The sequence below is a fragment of the Pseudophryne corroboree genome, chromosome 1 (genome assembly GCF_028390025.1).
Source record: "Pseudophryne corroboree isolate aPseCor3 chromosome 1, aPseCor3.hap2, whole genome shotgun sequence".
NCBI lineage: Eukaryota > Metazoa > Chordata > Amphibia > Anura > Myobatrachidae > Pseudophryne > Pseudophryne corroboree.
The window spans coordinates 833,944,127-833,962,857 of NC_086444.1; the positions used below are offsets into that span (position 1 = coordinate 833,944,127).

General features: G+C 44.3%; 1 protein-coding gene across 2 annotated transcripts in view; it reads right to left on the bottom strand.

Moving 5' to 3' along the window:
• The window catches only part of AFF1 (ALF transcription elongation factor 1), a 346,973-nt gene that overhangs the window by 67,679 nt on the left and 260,563 nt on the right, over positions 1 to 18,731 (bottom strand). For both annotated transcript variants that reach the window (XM_063919866.1, XM_063919865.1), the window contains exons 11-12: positions 17,709 to 18,626; positions 16,350 to 16,444 (exon numbers count right to left, since the gene is read on the bottom strand). In XM_063919866.1, the coding sequence (XP_063775936.1) occupies positions 16,350 to 16,444; positions 17,709 to 18,626 (1,013 nt within the window). The remainder of the gene's footprint in view (positions 1 to 16,349; positions 16,445 to 17,708; positions 18,627 to 18,731) is intronic.

Genomic DNA, 18,731 nt, shown 5'->3' on the forward strand with positions numbered 1-18,731 from the left:
TGTCGGAATCTGTGTCTGTGTCCTCTTGCATTATCTGGGCCAGAGACCTTTTCTGGGAACTGGATGGGACCCAAGTAGATGATATGGAGGGGTCAGTAACAGTGCATCCTCCACAGACTGCCTCCAATATTTAGTCTGTTGTTCAGACTCGGAGAAGAGAATTTCTTTGCAAGCATTGACATATTCTTTTGCAACATTCTCACCCACTCGGCTCCTTCTGAGAGGGAAGGGCCACCACATTACACTCTTGTGCATCTAAAATGGGTTCTTCCTGGGAAGAATCCTCCCCAATGTCTGACATGTTACAACTTGTACACCCACACACACACACCCACACACACAAGGGAGCTATTGGGGACAGACCCACACTAAAGTCTGTCAGAGAGACACAGAGGGATCTGCCAGTCCACACACTGTGCCTTATTGTGAATTGTGGAAATATTACCCACTTACAGCGCATATATCAATAATAGGCCCACAGACCTAATTATAATGAACACTCTCTGCCCCTTCTATAACACCCTGTACTTGTATCAGCGTTGTCATGAGGAGAAACAGCATTCAGGAGCTTCACACTGGAGTTTCTGCAGGAGAAAATGGCACCCAGTGAGTGTTTTGGCAAGTCTGAGGAGAAGCCCCGGCCTACAGCCTCAGCAATGCAATATTTATACTGGCTGTGGATGGCACATCAGCGGCTGTACATGTATGTACCCTTTTTGCCAGTGAGAGTAAGGCTTTAAAACATGCCCTCAGAGCGCGCCCCCCCCCCCCCCCCTGTGCTCTGCACCCTTGTGCTGAGAAACATGGCGCGCGCTGCGCGTGTGCCTGTATGCCGCCAACGATGACCGGAGGATCCCCTCTCTGCAGGACTCCGGTAATATACTCACCAGCCTTCTGACTTCTGGCTATGTTATGGGGTGGCGGCAGTGCTGTGGGAGTGAACGCTGAACAGGCTTGGGCTGTGTTCAGTACCCTTCAGGAGCTAATGGTGTCCTGTCAGTGGAAACAGAACCATTAACTAATTGAGAAGTTGGTTCCTACTTCCCCCCCTAAGTCCCACGAAGCAGGGAAGCTGTTGCCAGCAGCTTCCCTGTAAAATAAAAAACCTAAGAAAGTCTTTTTCCAACAAAACTCTGTAGAGATACACTAGTGTGCATCCAGTCTCCTGGGCACATTTTCTAAACTGAGGTCTGGAGGAGGGGCATAGAGGGAGGAGCCAGTTCACACTGTTGAAAAGTCTTAAAGTGCCGAAGGCTCCTGCGGAACAGTCTATACCCCATGGTACTAAAATGGACCCCAGTATCCTCTAGGACGTAAGAGAAATGTATTTTATTTAACACACATTTGTTTCATATAGAAAAACAAACATCAATATAATCACAGAGGGGACCGCCTGTCGTGATCCCAGCAGTCACAATGCTGACGCTGGAATCAAGACAGGCGGTGCAATGCCGGCACCACTGGCTTTTTTCCCTCTGTGGGTTCCACGACACCCATAGAGTGAGAATATAACCTGTGGTGAACGCAGCATGCAACCGTGCCCACAAGGGGCTTTCTAGTGCTCACCCCGCTGCCGGCATCTTGACAGCCGGCATCCCGGCCGCCGGTAAATAGTATGCATTGCTCACAGATATATTCTGAAACGCTGTGAAGATCAACACCAATCCCAGTGTATAAATGCTGGAGATAAACCACATGCAATAACAGGACAGCATATGGGAAACTACTTAAAAGTTTTTGTTAAAAAATTTAAACATTTTTTTTAATAGAAATTACAAGATGTCATTCTAACAAAACAATAACCTAGAATAAAAAAAAAGTTATATTTTTATTTCACTCACTATGGGTGAGATATACTAAGCCTTGAAAAATGATATGGTAGAGAGCGATAAAGTACCAGCTAATAAGCTCCTAACTTTCATGTTCAGGCTGTGTTTGAAAAAGGACTGGAGATGATTGGTTGGTACTTTATCAACAAGGCTTAGTACATCTGGCACAAATACTTCAGCACCTGTGACTATAGCTATGATAGTTAATAAGGACATGAGCGTATCTTTATTTCAAAGGAATAGATAGCAGTCATTAGATAGATTAATAGACAACTGTCAAATATTGCTGCAGATTTGCAGCATGTGGCCTACATTAGAGAAGTAAGATTTTGTTCCAGGGACCTGCAGAATATACAACAGCAACTATATAAGGTCTAAAGGATTTTCCCAATTTAGCCACCAGACTAAGGGCGGGATGTATTAAGATACATCGCCGCCCCTCGCCGGTTACCGCAGCGATGTTGATCGCATATGTACTAACATATGCGATCAACATCGCGATGCAGTGACGGAGGCCCCCCGCGATACCTGTTGGGTGGTCTGCGGGGGGTCTCCGTCACCTCCCAGGGGTCCCCACACTGGCTAGACGCCGGGAAGCAGCAACAGGCTGCCCCCGGCGCCTCCTCCTCCCCCCTGCAGCCGGAAGGACGTCCGGCTGCGTTGCTAGGGGGAGGAGGAGACTACCTTCCTGGTCCAGGGCAGCCTGGAGGAAGGTAAGCCGGGGGAGAGGGGGTCGGCGTCTGAGGGTTGCAGCGGTCGGCGAAAAGAAGCCCATAGACTTCTATAGGGTATCGCCATCCAGAGATGGCGATACCCTGGACGCCGAAAACGCGGCGGTAGGGTGTTTGTAAATATGAAAATGCGGTAAAACCCCCGTTTTTGGGGGGTTTTACCGCATTTTTGCTTTAGTACATCCCGCCCTAAGACTACAGACTAAGATGCACATTTGCACAATACAAAAAAAAAAAAAACTGGAAAAAATGCTCAGGGCAAGACGAGTCACAAGGGAACTTGCTCGCCGAGAAGGGATGTTTGGCACAACTAAAGCAACATTGTATGAGAACACATATGTATAAAGAGATTTATATTGCATTGGGAATAATTCCTCTCATTTGTCAAAGTCAGAAAAATATTTCTATGCACGCTACCATATTTGCACCGCACACAGGTCCGTGCTGCGCATGCGTACGCTCTCCCGTACGTGCGCATACTCACAGTCGCGGGCACCCGCAGGCGCATGGTATGCGTATTTACGGTAGAGTTTATGCGATCATAGCGTGCGACTCAATCATTACATATTTTCACTAATAATGTATTTTGTAGATCATGGTCCCTTTGATAGATTCTGAAAGTTTGGTTAATATAGAATGTTCATGAACAGAGGAATCCCTCTTTGTTTAATACGAAGGGTCAGATAAGAGTAATACAGTGGTGTTTAGTATCCATCGGAAGAATATTTAATTAGAAATATTCCGGTGTTGGTTTGGAGCAGATCAATCGCTCGTGCGAATAGTTATGGACATAAGAAGTTTATGAACATTTACTTTATTTGCACTTTATTACCCATGCGGCGGGAAACTCAGTTTCCCTCCCACCTGAGCAGTTGGAAATAGTCACAGCCCACCTGTATGAATCAACCTATGACCTTTTGTTATAATGCGAAGCCGAATTCCTGTGTCCAATGAACAATGAGATTGTAGGGACCATTGAATTGTATTGTGTGTGGAGCATAAATAGCAGGCCGACCATATCCAACGGCACTCTCTTCAACGGTTCTCATTGCTGATAATCGGGAGCTGGATATCGAGGCGCATGCGATTGTTCCCCTTGTGCGTAAGTTTTCTCAGTAATCATATTGTCTTACTGTGAGCCATTTCTCTCTCTCTCCCTCTCTTCTCTTTCTCTCGTATTTTCCCTTGATTAGACTTGAATAGTATAGTATTGTATTTCCTGTGTAGTTATCTGGTTAGTTGGTTTATGTTATACTGTAGTGTATGCTTTGTACTGTGATTCTTTTTGCAAGTAATAGTCATAATACATATAATAGGTTTCGGACCCTAAGCCAGGTATCTGTGTATTCTTTATAGTGTTAAGTATTCTCTGAGCGTCGGTGACGCTCAAGCAGCTTTGTAGGTAATCAGGTTACACAAGGTTGCACTTACACATTGTCTCCACACTAAGGTTTACTGTGTATTTCATTGCTGAAGGTATAGATATAAAGGTTTAACGTTGTGAGCGTCTGCATCGCTGGTGATCTCCTCGTGGTCCCGAGCGCTGCTACGCTATAGCGAATCATTACGATAAGTCAACAGCCAATATTCTGCCTGCCTGCGATCACTTGGCCGTGAGTGAACGTGACGCCTGAGCGTCTCGATCACGGCTAAGCGATCGATACGCAACTTGCGTACCCTTACGGTACTTCTTACGTAGATAGCGTACAGTGTTCTTAGACCTCATAAAGGGTTATATACACGATAAAAATTTAGCTTTATCAATTGGCGGCTCGTCCTGTCCTTCACATATCTGCACTAGGTAGATCAGCAGACATTATCCCTCAGCAAAGGGCGGGAGGTTGTCTCGTAGTGCTGACGGGATAAGCGTCTGCTTCGCTTAGATAAAAGAGTGCTGAAGGAATCCGGGAACCGGAGGTAAGAACAAAACGCTAGTGTCTTTTAAAACTGTATTTTTCTGTCTTGCGTACACACGCACGCACACATATATCTGCATTTCTTTTCTTTTTTCATTTTCGTATATCACTCTCCTGTCTGCCAGTTTTATAGTCGATAGAAGTGCTAAAAAAAGATTTGCCGTTATTTCATAGTTTAAGAGTAAAGGTAATATAGTTAAAAGATAGACAAACACACAGTTTTGCCTGGGAGATAAGGCGAAGTCAGTGTGTTGTGTGGTAGATGACCAGGGATCATCTACATTGATAAAAATATAAATTGTGTTACGGTGGATCTTTGCTTTGCGTACACGTGTCCCTAACAAAAGACTTGTGTACGCAATCCAAAGGCGGACGCACGCAGCGTACATTACGCAACGGAGTGTCCGGTTACGCCCACGTAGCTCAAGTCACGATAAGTTGATTTTTAACGCAACGCGATAAGTAACGCAAAGCGGTAAATAGCGCCACAGGCGATAAATAACGCAAGTCTATTTTTGGAAATCCAAAATTTAAATTAACAGATCCTGCTCCTAATTGGTAACACAGCTGGGCTAAAGAAAAATTTCTGCGCAGAAATAGAAATAGAATCAAAAGTGTACATGTGATGAGTGAGTGTTTTTGTATTACATAAGTTTATATAACTTAAAGGTTGAACCACAAGAAAAGTCGAGTACTCGTGAGGTACACGCGTGTAAGTGACGTGCACGGTGGCTAGGGAGGCATCCTTGGTTAAACATAATATTTGAGCATTAGAGTATAGCGGACCAGTATAGAACAAGACCAGGAGGTCGTACAGAACAAGACCAGGAGGTCATAACAGACCAGGAGGTCCAGGTACAGTAAACAGGGAAGTCCGCTATACAGTTCAGAGGCACAACACCGAGAAGGGTTGGTGCAAGACCCATATAGGCCGTACAAGCTCTGGCTGAAGGAATTCGCAGTCGTAAGTTTCGATTCCATTGGTCTTTCTGTACACAAGCTTAGTTGTTTGTGTACTGAACGACTGGACCGCACGTAATTGTGTACAGTAGTTAGTAATCTGACCTAGTACCATTAGAGTAAAGGGGTCACAAACGCTATTTGTACATTCTGACGTGATTTGTGTAATTTTTTATTTTTCAAGAAGGGAAGTTCGCTGGTCACTCAGGAACTATCTGACAAACTTCACCTTTACTGGAAAGAGTAAGTGTTCTGCGGATAACCCTCACATGTTCCAGTAAACAACGGTTTTTATAGGTGCCCTGGGTCGAGTACGCCAGCACCATATCGGTGTGATCAGGTCGTATTGGTCGGCGTGGGCGAGTGAGTGGGGTACTCGGTAAACCGCCACCGTCGGCCTATTGTGAACAATCTGGTTTTCTGTAAGGGTTCGCTGAAGACCTTGATATAGAGATCAGAGGTAGAGCAAGCAACGCCTGCAGAGTTATGGGGGCCAGTTGTTCAGGTAGGGGGCGATCAACCTCGGTTCGGGTTGATTCAGTGGTCCGACCAATTGGGTCGGCCAGGTATATCATGTGTGAGAAATATGGAAGTCACACAGAGGTTTTATGTGATGAATGGGAGAGAATGACGGTACAAGACCGGGAGAAATTCCCAAGAATAGGTAGCTTCAGCCCAGAGGTGTTACAAAATTTAAGGAGGAGGATATGTCTCATAAAATCAACAAAGAGACGAGTTCAGCATTATGATTATTTACAGTTGTGGCAACAGGAAGGTGAGATACAGAGAGGTTTGGCTCAGGCGGCAGGATCTGGCTCTAACAGAAAACTAATTGCCACGGCCCCCCGCCACCATATATATCAGGAGAGAAGTTGATTACGGAGAAAGACGCACTAAGGGGTAACACAAAATCACTTAGTAACGGTGTAAATGTTAATGATAATGTTAACCCATTAACCCATGCAAGTATTAACCCGTGCAAGTTGTACCCTGTTTTGAACTTTCCTCAGGAGTGTGATCAAGAGGACGAAGCGACAACGATTTCAGCGCTCTCTCTAGCAGCCACCATAGCAGAGACCACAGTAGGCACAGCAACACCCACGAGATTAGTAAAGGCCCCTAGCGGAGGGATAGGTGAGGTCATATCAACTGGTAAGTACGGCACCATGCATTATGCTGAGACTATTTCACCACAAGCTGTAGAATCTACACAGAATGAGGTTGTTAGAATTACTCCTGTTAGGGTAATAGCAGTTCCCAATGGGAAAACAGATGTATCAGGAGCCACTCCCATAAGGAACATTGCCATGTACAGCCCATTTTCCCGAATGGAATTAAGGACCATAGTGTCTGAATTCCCTGACCCTAGAAAAGATTTAGTTGCCAGCCAAAAATACATCACAGACTTAGGAAACACTTTAGAGCCCAATAATAAAGATTGGCAGATATTGCTAAAAGCTTGTTTACCCTCCAATGTCGACTCAGCTCAATTTTTAGCTGATTGTGGACTAGATCTGGATGTACCTCTTACAGATGTGTACAACAAAGATAACGTAAGAAGGATAAACTTACAGTTAAAGGAGCAATTCCCAGCAGTTGTTAAATGGAACAAAATATTTTCCATTAAACAAAAAGAGTCCGAAACAGCTGCAGAATATTTTCACCGGGCACTATTAGAAATGGCAAAGTACACTGGTATAGAGGACATTAGGACAAATCCAAACCATCGAGAAATAGCAGTGTCTGTACTAATGGATGGTTTGAAGGAAACATTAAAGGCAAGGGTACAGACCACGCAACCATGTTGGCGAGGTCTGTCAGTGTCCACTTTGAGAGAGGCTGCTATTGATCACGACCGAAACATCACCAGACACAGGGAGTCGCAGAGTGATAAGCTAATGTCAGTAAGTATACAGGCTCTGACCACAAAGCAGCCTGCGTATGTACCATCCAACCCTGTGGGTAAGTCAACTATGATAACATGTTATTCTTGTCAAAGACAGGGGCACTATGCACGAGACTGTAGAGCGAAAAATTCGCAAAGATCATACCAACCCCCTAGACAACGACACGACACACGACATTGGGAGCAAGGTCCGCAGAAACGGAGTTATGAGCCACATACAGGGGAAACAAAAAGATATCCCCCAAACAGAGACTGGCATGCTTCTGGTAGTTCCCAACTATCTCCCTCACAAATAGTTGCTGCCAGCGGGATTCAGGGAGGTCACCATACCCAATAGGGGTGCGGCCATACCTGTAATCTGCAGCCAGTGAAATTGATTGCCAACCTTGAAAGTGAACCCGAGGTCGCAATTAATGTAGCTGGTAAAACTTTAAACTTTCTTGTAGACACAGGGGCGGCCAAGTCAGTGATAAATTCGACAGTGGGCATGAGGACCACTGGTAGGACAATTCCAGCCATGGGAGTAACAGGAGTAGTCCAGCACTACCCTGTTAGCAAACCAGCCGAGATTACAATAGGGCCTTTGCATACCAAGCATTCCTTTTTGCTGGCTGCATCGGCACCAACCAATCTCCTGGGAAGAGATTTACTGTGTAAAATGGGGTGCGTCATTTATTGTACTCCTGAAGGTGTATTCTTGGACATACCTGAGAATCACGCTCAGGAAGTGCGAGACATGTTAGACTCCCCATCAAAATTAATGTCACATACCATTATGACAAATAGGAATCCATCCCAAGTAGAAGAGATGACATCTCAGGTACCAGAGTCACTTTGGACAAAAGACGGACAGGACACTGGATTAATGGCAAACGTAGCTCCAGTAGTTGTACAAGTAAAAGATGGTAGGATAGCTCCAAAAATCCCACAATATCCTCTGAAGCCAGAGGTGGAGTTAGGAGTTTACCCAGTAATAGAGCGCTTGCTACAACAGGGCATTCTGGTAAGAACGTCCAGCACTGCCAATAGTCCCATCTTCCCTGTTAAGAAGAGTGGGGGGAGGGGTTACAGGCTAGTGCAGGATCTAAGGGGGATTAACAAAATAGTTGAGAGTCAGTTCCCCGTAGTGCCAAATCCAGCTGTCATCCTAATGCAAATCCCTCCCACTGCCAAATTTTTCACTGTTATTGACCTCTGCTCCGCTTTCTTTTCGGTACCTCTGCACCCTGACAGCCAATATTTGTTTGCATTCACATACAGAGGAGTCCAATACACGTGGACTCGATTACCCCAAGGTTTCATAGATAGTCCAAGTATATTTTCTCAGGCTTTGCATGATTGTTTACAGTCTTTTCAACCAGACAGTGGATCAGTATTGATACAGTATGTGGACGATTTATTACTGTGTTCAGATTCACTGGAAGCATCTCTGAAGGATACGAAACAGCTCCTGTTTCATCTTTCAGACACCGGACACAAGGTGTCCAAAGACAAGTTACAATTATGCCAAACTAAGGTAAAATATTTGGGACACTGTCTAACACAAGGACTGAGACACCTGACCGCTGATAGAATCCAAGCAATTAGAGACATGACCCTGCCACAAACCCAGCAACAGATCAGAACGTTTTTAGGAATGTGTGGGTATTGCCGTAATTGGATCCCAGGGTTTTCCATTTTAGCGTTACCTTTGCAGGAAATGGTCTCCTCAAACAAACCTGATAGGATCTCGCATACAGACGAGTCCGAAACAGCATTTGAGAGACTTAAACAGTGCCTAACACAGGCACCAGCACTAGGTATGCCAGACTATGGGAAACCCTTTGAACTATACGGAACAGAAAGTGCTGGTTGCGCGGCAGGCGTACTAACCCAAAAACACGGTGATGCCAGCAGGCCAGTTGCATACTACAGCGCTCAGCTAGATACGGTAGCGCGATCCCTCCCCACATGCTTGCGAAGCGTCGCTGCGATAGCATTGCTAGTGACAAAAAGCGAAGATGTCGTGCTAGGCTACAACCTCACAATCCATACGCCACATGCGGTATCAGCCTTATTGAATTCTGCCCAAACCAGACACGTCTCATCAGCGAGGTTTACAAGATGGGAATTGGCACTAATGGCCCCCGTAAACATCACCATAAGGAGATGCAGTGCATTAAATCCTGCAACATATCTCCCAGGTGTGCCTGGTCAGGCACAAAGGGTGGAAGGTGAGAGTGCTGGGGAAGGAGGATTTAATACAAAGGAAGAAACACATGATTGTATGGAATATTTGACCCAAAATTTTACCGCAAGGCCTGACATCAGTGACAACCCACTGGAAGATGCAGAACTCACGTTCTACACGGACGGTAGTTGTCACAGACAGTCAGACTCGGGAGACTTGTGTACTGGATACGCAGTCGTAGATGACCAAGACACCATAGAAGCGGAACCGCTAGGCCCACCTCACTCAGCCCAGGTTGCTGAACTGGTCGCCCTAACCAGAGCATGTGAATTGGCTAAGGGTAAGTCAGCCAATATCTACACCGATTCTAGATACGCATTCGGGGTAGTCCATGATTTCGGAGCCCTATGGCGCCTCAGAAATTTCATGACGGCAGCTGGTACACCGGTAGCGCATGCAGCTCACATAAAAAGGCTTCTAACAGCGATACAGGAACCCGACAGAGTGGCTGTTATCAAATGTAAAGCACACACATATAGCCAAGACCCGGTATCACTTGGTAACAGCCGAGCAGACGAAGCTGCTAAGTTAGCAGCTGCTACCCCCATACAGACAGACACCACACAACTGATGGTATTCAATACCATCAACACACAGAAGTTGTGTAAAATGCAAAATTTGTGTTCCACACAGGAAAAGGCAGTCTGGAAGGCAAAGGGATGTGGCCAAGAGTCCTCAGGACTCTGGACGGATGGACATGGTAAACCAGTGGCCCCCAGAGCATATCTTCCATGTCTGGCTGAAGCAGCTCACGGGCTGACTCATCTAGGCAAGGAGGGAATGTGCAAATTGGTAAGAGCCTATTGGTGCGCCCCAGGATTCTCCTCTCATGCGAGTAAAAGAGCAATGTCATGCCTTACCTGTCTGAGAAAGAATATTGGAAAGGCAATACCAACAGAACCATCCCATATCCCACCTGCCGGCGGCCCTTTCCAGGTAATACAAATTGACTTCATTCAATTACCCCCTTGTCGGAATTTGAAATATGTACTTGTTTGTATAGATGTTTTCTCGAATTGGGTCGAAGCATTTCCTGCAGCTACAAATACCGCTATGTTTACAGCTAAGAAAATTGTGCAGGAATTTGTATGTAGATATGGTATCCCTAGAATAATCGAAAGCGATAGGGGTACCCATTTTACAGGTGATGTCTTTCAAGGAATGTGTAAGTTGATGGGAATTGATAGCAAGCTGCACACTCCGTACCGTCCACAGGCGAGTGCGAAGGTCGAAAGAGTGAATAGCACTATTAAAAATAAATTGAGTAAAGTGATGGCAGAGACAGGATTGACATGGCCAGAAGCTTTACCCATTGTATTGTACAGTATCAGAACCACTCCCAGGTCCCCTCTTAATCTGTCCCCCTTTGAAATCTTATTTGGTCGACAACCGCATGTCATGATTAACCCTCAGGATGATTTGAAATGTAACAATGAAGTAACTGTAAAGTACTTGATTAACATGAGTAAACAGTTAAGGAATCAAAATGATAATCTAAAGTTGGTGATTCCTGATCTACCTGATAGTAGTTGTCATGACATTGAACCTGGGGATTATGTAATGATACGAAATTTTCTACGCTCAGGTTGCCTTATTGACAGATGGGAAGGACCATACCAGGTCTTATTGACTAGCACGACAGCATTGAAGGTTGCTGAGAGAGAGACTTGGGTCCATTCATCCCACTGCAAGAAGGTTGCTGATCCAGAGAAGTCCCGTGATAAGGAACAGACGGTAGAGGTTGTATCACTGGAGTGTCTGTTCCAGGAGGACTGAGGCGGCACCTGAGCCTTGAAGACCGAGAGCTGTTGTCGACTCCCCACTCCCTTTTATTGTTTTTCGCCACTTCCCATCCCCTCTCCCTCAAATGTATTTTTCCTCCTTCTCATTCTTCTTCGTCTCCTCCTCAAAGATGGACTTGCCCCAAGAGACTGTGATCCGGATTTTCCTGTTGACCATGATGTTGACCAGAGCAGTCTGTTCCGGCGAGAGTACCATGGAGGTCGATAGAGGTTCTGGAATGGGTTCTGATGATAAAGATGGAGGCGTAGTTTTCCAAGATCAACCTAACCAACAAGCAAAGGCGAGTATCAGAAAACGATCCGATAGCATTGACCATAGAAGAAATTGTGACGGATTGTTAGCTGAAGAAAACTGTATCTGTAGGCTCTGTAACAATGTCATTGAAGATGGGTGCATTAAGAAATGCCAATCCAGTTTTAATATCCATATGGACCGGCATCCATTGAGTGATTATCACTCCTTAGTGGGTAATGTATTAAACAAAACAGATTGTTGGGTATGCTCTCAAGTACCTCAGGGTCATAGCAAATCAGGGCTAGTACCATTTCCTTTAACGATAGGGGAGGTACTTGAGTTAAATGGTGGGAGACCGGTGGACCGGAGGTTTAATATCTCCAGCCCTCCTAGTTTGAAGCTCCACCAATACCACGTGGATAGGTCCCTATTATGTTTTAACATCTCCAATTCCAGAAAGCCGGGAAATTGGGAAGTATCATGGAGCGACCACACCATGACCTTTTCACACAGAGCAGATAGAATGCCTACAGATACAGAGCTTGTACGCCACATAGCCAGTAGAGGAAAATCTTTCCGGTATAGATACACCTTAGGAAATAGGATTACTAGAGTTGGAGAAGTGTCACCAGGATACTGTGCACATATCGTACAACCTGATACGTGCATTAAGCAGATGGAAGAGTTAGGGCTAGGAGATTTCACCTGGAAGGTGTGTAATATGGTAATGTCTTTCTCCGTCCCATATGTTCTCCCCGATGATGCATATTTCATATGCGGGAGAAAGGCGTACAAGTGGCTTGCCCCAAACTCTGAAGGATTGTGTTATATTGGAAGAGTATTGCCTGAAGTAATGACTGTAACACATGACAAAATGAAAGACATACACCGTGGTGCCCAAGCTCCTTATACTCACACTCATTACGAGCACCTCGTTAAAAGACAACTGTCAGAAAGGTTAGAGCATCCGGCCTCTGATCTGATCCATGAATCCACCGGGATTCAGGTTCTGGTGGCGTTAGATTTCACTCGCACCGCTCGAGGAGTGATGAATTATAGATACATTTCCGCACTCGCCAATTTGTTAGATAATATCACTGAAATGTATGATGACACGTTTAGATATACTGGAAGAGAACTTCAGGCTTATAAAACAGAACTAGTTCAGCATAGAATGGTTCTTAATTACCTCACAGCAGTGACAGGCGGATATTGTGTTACATTAGCAACACAGTACGGCGTGAAGTGTTGTACGTATATCACGAATAGCACCGAGGATCCGGTAGAGGTCATAGACCAAAAGATGGACGATATTCTCCAATTAAAGTGGGAATTTCGTCGAAAACACAATCTCACTCTTGCTGCTGTAGGTAATGAGCTGACTGGTTGGGTGTCATGGTTGAACCCGCGAAATTGGTTCTCCGGTTTGGGAGACTGGGCTCAAGGAGTCATAATGGATGTTGGGAAGTTTCTACTATGTATCTTAGGTGTCGTTATATCGATTGGATTGATATTTAGATGCGGGCAGGCTTTAATGAGGTGCAAACAAAGTACCAGAGTGATGAGTTTGAGGAGTGAGGAAACTGTAATTAACCTGGATTTGATTTACGACCCAACGATAGAAACAATGATGTGATGAAAATGCGATTTCTACGGTCCGTTTCTTTCACCTGTTTTTCTGGTTTATCTCCAAGATAACAAGACCCCCTTGGACGAGGAAGTTGATGAGACGCTATACAGACAACGGATAGACCAAAGAAGAAGTTTTGACCACTTGAGATATGGACACTTGATGAACTTTGCCATGGATCCCCAGTTTCCCTAGAATTCTTAAAATTACGCTAGCCCAACATTTTTTGTAAATCTAATGGCATCGACAAAGCTTATTGCTCACGCTTAATGAGCAAAACAGCGCAAAGAAGACGACTTTCAACTGATACCGAACAAAACTTCAACTGACAGATGTACATTAACCTGACATAGAATACCACCGCATTTACCGTAATTATGTCTTTTCTTCATTTCTACAACCCTCAGGTAATGACACACATAGTATAGGGAATACAGGCACAGATATCAGCAATCACATATTCCCCCATTCATGTATCATCAACTAAAATGTGCTCCCCATTTTGTTCAAAAAGAGCTCGGTAAAGTTTGACAGCCCATCCACAGACCTGTACCACGGGATAAGAAGGAATTCAAATGTATACTTCGCAATACCTCGAAGCTTGATTTACAACACGTACGGCACAATGATACATGACCCCCCAAACATGGACTCATACACACATGCTTCTGCTATCTCACTAGGTCATACCCTCTTCCCACCTACTCCTCTCTCCTCCCTTACCCAACCATGGAAATGAATTAACCCCTGACATATATTTTTCTCCTTTTGAAATGTTTTCAGGAAGTGGCAGTTATTATTGACTGCCAAAGGGTGGACTGTCAAAGTCAGAAAAATATTTCTATGCACGCTACCATATTTGCACCGCACACAGGTCCGTGCTGCGCATGCGTACGCTCTCCCGTACGTGCGCATACTCACAGTCGCGGGCACCCGCAGGCGCATGGTATGCGTATTTACGGTAGAGTTTATGCGATCATAGCGTGCGACTCAATCATTACATATTTTCACTAATAATGTATTTTGTAGATCATGGTCCCTTTGATAGATTCTGAAAGTTTGGTTAATATAGAATGTTCATGAACAGAGGAATCCCTCTTTGTTTAATACGAAGGGTCAGATAAGAGTAATACAGTGGTGTTTAGTATCCATCGGAAGAATATTTAATTAGAAATATTCCGGTGTTGGTTTGGAGCAGATCAATCGCTCGTGCGAATAGTTATGGACATAAGAAGTTTATGAACATTTACTTTATTTGCACTTTATTACCCATGCGGCGGGAAACTCAGTTTCCCTCCCACCTGAGCAGTTGGAAATAGTCACAGCCCACCTGTATGAATCAACCTATGACCTTTTGTTATAATGCGAAGCCGAATTCCTGTGTCCAATGAACAATGAGATTGTAGGGACCATTGAATTGTATTGTGTGTGGAGCATAAATAGCAGGCCGACCATATCCAACGGCACTCTCTTCAACGGTTCTCATTGCTGATAATCGGGAGCTGGATATCGAGGCGCATGCGATTGTTCCCCTTGTGCGTAAGTTTTCTCAGTAATCATATTGTCTTACTGTGAGCCATTTCTCTCTCTCTCCCTCTCTTCTCTTTCTCTCGTATTTTCCCTTGATTAGACTTGAATAGTATAGTATTGTATTTCCTGTGTAGTTATCTGGTTAGTTGGTTTATGTTATACTGTAGTGTATGCTTTGTACTGTGATTTTTTTTGCAAGTAATAGTCATAATACATATAATAGGTTTCGGACCCTAAGCCAGGTATCTGTGTATTCTTTATAGTGTTAAGTATTCTCTGAGCGTCGGTGACGCTCAAGCAGCTTTGTAGGTAATCAGGTTACACAAGGTTGCACTTACACATTGTCTCCACACTAAGGTTTACTGTGTATTTCATTGCTGAAGGTATAGATATAAAGGTTTAACGTTGTGAGCGTCTGCATCGCTGGTGATCTCCTCGTGGTCCCGAGCGCTGCTACGCTATAGCGAATCATTACGATAAGTCAACAGCCAATATTCTGCCTGCCTGCGATCACTTGGCCGTGAGTGAACGTGACGCCTGAGCGTCTCGATCACGGCTAAGCGATCGATACGCAACTTGCGTACCCTTACGGTACTTCTTACGTAGATAGCGTACAGTGTTCTTAGACCTCATAAAGGGTTATATACACGATAAAAATTTAGCTTTATCACATTCTTAGTGTACCCATGCAAATTTAATATTATTTTTATTTTCAGGACATATAGGGTTTTCCTGTTCTGTAAAGTTATATTCCAATATATTACCAACACACTGTCCCTTTACACGTAAATAAGATGTCTGACCTGATGAAAGAAGAATGAGTATATGATACATTTAAAGCAGGGACGTGCGGTGAGGTAAATTTCTCAGGAGGCACTGACTAGCACCAGAGCCAGATTTACACAAAATATATGAGCCAAGGGGTACATGTGAGCATTATGCAAAGGTGCAGCAGCATGAATTCCTGGGTATTTGGTGGGTTTTGATCAGAGATGTGCAGGTGTGTGAAAGGTTTAGGATGTGGGGGGTGGGTTAGGGGTAGTCTGCAATAATGGAGAGGTTAGGTTTAGGGTGTGCAAAGGGGCGGTTAGGTTTAAGCACCCCACAGAGGGGGTTTGGGTTAACCTGCAGGAGGGGGGGGGGGGATGTGTCAGGTTTAGACTACAGGCTCGGGAAGGGGGGGGTGGGGGTGGGGTGGTAAGGTTCGGCAGCGGTTAGGGTTAAGCTGCGGGGGGAAAAGGGTACTGGGGGTTAGATTTAGGCACCACCGGGGAGTGTTAGGCTGCGGGTGTGGGAGGGTTAAGTTTAGGTTGCTAGAAGGGAGAGTAAGGTGGCCGGGGGAAGGTAAATATACTTACCTTCCACTGTTGGGATCCTGATCGTCAGGATGCCGCGGTCGGAATTCTGACCAACGGCATCCCATGTGCCGGAATTATAATCCTAACCCCTTTTATTGGGTACATAAGCAACTTTTTTAGATGCCATTAAAAAATGCGGACATTATTACATTTACAAAAATGTCATTGCCGGGGAGTAAGAATTAAAACATTTCACATAATGACAATATAAAGAATGCTTACTTTTTTGAGGATGGTTCTTTATGATTAAAAGAGGGCTTAGTGTCATTCACCAACTTCATTTTTTTGTGTATTCCATTTTTCTCGCCGTCTTCCACCTGGCAATATGCAATCAGATAAAGGAGGAAATTAATTTGTTTTAAATCAAATTAGCAATGTAAAATAAATGTTCCTTTTAAAGCCCATAATATATTTGTGTTTAGCAATTATTAATGAAACAAAAGTGCTCACAATTAACAGTTACAAAATGTGTTGTTTTTGTTGTTGCAATTAATAGTTTCCAGTGTAACAAATTATAGCTTTTCTAAATCCCTCCATTAGCCCTGTTTTGTAGCAGTTAGCCCAAATGAATTTACTTATTAGTATATAGGGCCTATTTCATAAAGAGTCTTATACCCAATGATATATTTACTTTAGTATTGCAGTAATACTAACATTCCGCTGGTATTTAACATTACTTACCTCTCCGGCGAGGTCCAGTGACGTCCCCCTCCTCGGACACAACCTCCGCTCTGTTGCTGGCAGGCTACAGCTGCGGGTGATGGGCGGCTGCTGTTTCATGCGCATGTGCGACAGCCAGTCTGCACATGTGCATTATACTTTCACCTGCAGGGCTTTACTGTATGAGCCTGCGCACTATGGGGGAGATTTTTCAAAGCTTGGCAAGAAATAAAGGAGGAGATTTAACAAAGCTTGGAAAGGGATATGGGGGCGGGCTGACCTACCTCACCCCACCGCACGTCACTGCTTCCCTTTATCTCTTTCCAAGCTTTGATAAATCTCCCCCCATGTTTGCTGGATGCACCTTCTCTCTGTATTTTGTTGGTGTGTACAAGTTCTGTAATACTGCGTTACTATGTATGTACAGACTAAAAGAAAGCACAAAAGTAAAGTATCGCTAAATATTGTATCCAACTGTCACCAGCTCTGTAAGATATTGTGATCTTGTACAAAACAGCCACCACAGAACCATAAAACAAGGCAAAGAGAAATTAGCAAAGGTTCACATGTATCACATTACAAACATAGTAAGACATTCGCCTGTACAGCTTCATGTTTGTATCTGTAATATATGTATCGTTAGATACTGGTCTAGCATAAGAGCCTCTACACTTCGCAAGAAGCTGCTGAACCAGAAGTCATTTACTAGAACTCTCTTTTTCAAGTTCAAAAAGGTTATTTTCCCCTGGGAAGTGGAGGGAAAAATAATCGAAGTCTAGAGCAGAGCACAACATGCTTGCTGAACATGCTACAAACATTTTCTCTTTCCTCTACAAACTAGTTAAGTTCACCATGTAGCAAACACATTACCAAGCGACATACAAATGAGGACCAAAATACTATTTATATATAAAAAATTACCTTTCTCTTTGTGTGCTCTCTACTATGATTATGTTGATGTGTCTTCTCAGACCTCTCCTTGTTCTTGTGGTGAGGTTCATGACTGCTCACCTTTTTAGTCTTTGACTCGCTTACTTTACAAGAACCTCTTGGGATCCTAGACAACAATGCCAATTCTATTTTGACAACAAGAGCAAGGGATTTTTGACTGTTCCTCACTGGTGGCAGCAATCTGTTGTCCCCTATGGGCAACAAAACTTTGTCCCTGTGGCAGTCTTCTCGCACAACAACTGCGGGATGAGTTAGGTTAGTCCTGTGGTTGGCTTTGCTTTGACTATGCACCTTTGGATTGTGGGGGGATTGTGGGAGTAAAGGGGCACTTTGATGCCTGTCTGTTTGAGTGCTTGGACACTTTTTGGAGCTACTACTGTGGTGAGAGCTCTTGTGCTTCTTTTTCTCACTGGGATGTGCAATGCTTGTACTTGGTTCCTTATGGTCACTTGATTTGGTTTTCACTTTCGTTTTCACAGTTGGCTTCTCTTTGGAAGGCTGGTCTCTTGGCCTGTATGGCGCAGGCTCGCTTTCGACTGTAAGACCTCCCTTTGGCTCTTCTTGAAATGAGGCCTTCACAGGTCTCCTGGGCTGTTTAATACCAACAGTCTGCCTAGGAGTAACAGTTTCATTGGCTATGGGGGATTTTGAGAAGGAGGGTTTGTTCTGGAGGTCTTCCCGAGAAGTCCAAATAGCGGTTTCATGCTGAGGCTCAACAGTCTTTGGAGATTCATGAGGAGGTGGTGAACAACATTCGTGTTCTTTATCCTCCCAATGGCTTGCTTGTTCATGATCCTCATTATTTTGGTTCTCTGCTAATGGTGCAGATTGGTTACCTTTGACCAGAAAGTTCCCCAACTGCCATATGCCAGTTGATGAGGTATCATGCTGCAAAAGGGGTAAGAAAGATAGACTCAATAGGATAGACAATCATAAAAAAAAAAAAAAAAAGATGGGTTCAGTAGGAATCCCTATAGCATTCTTGGCTGAGAT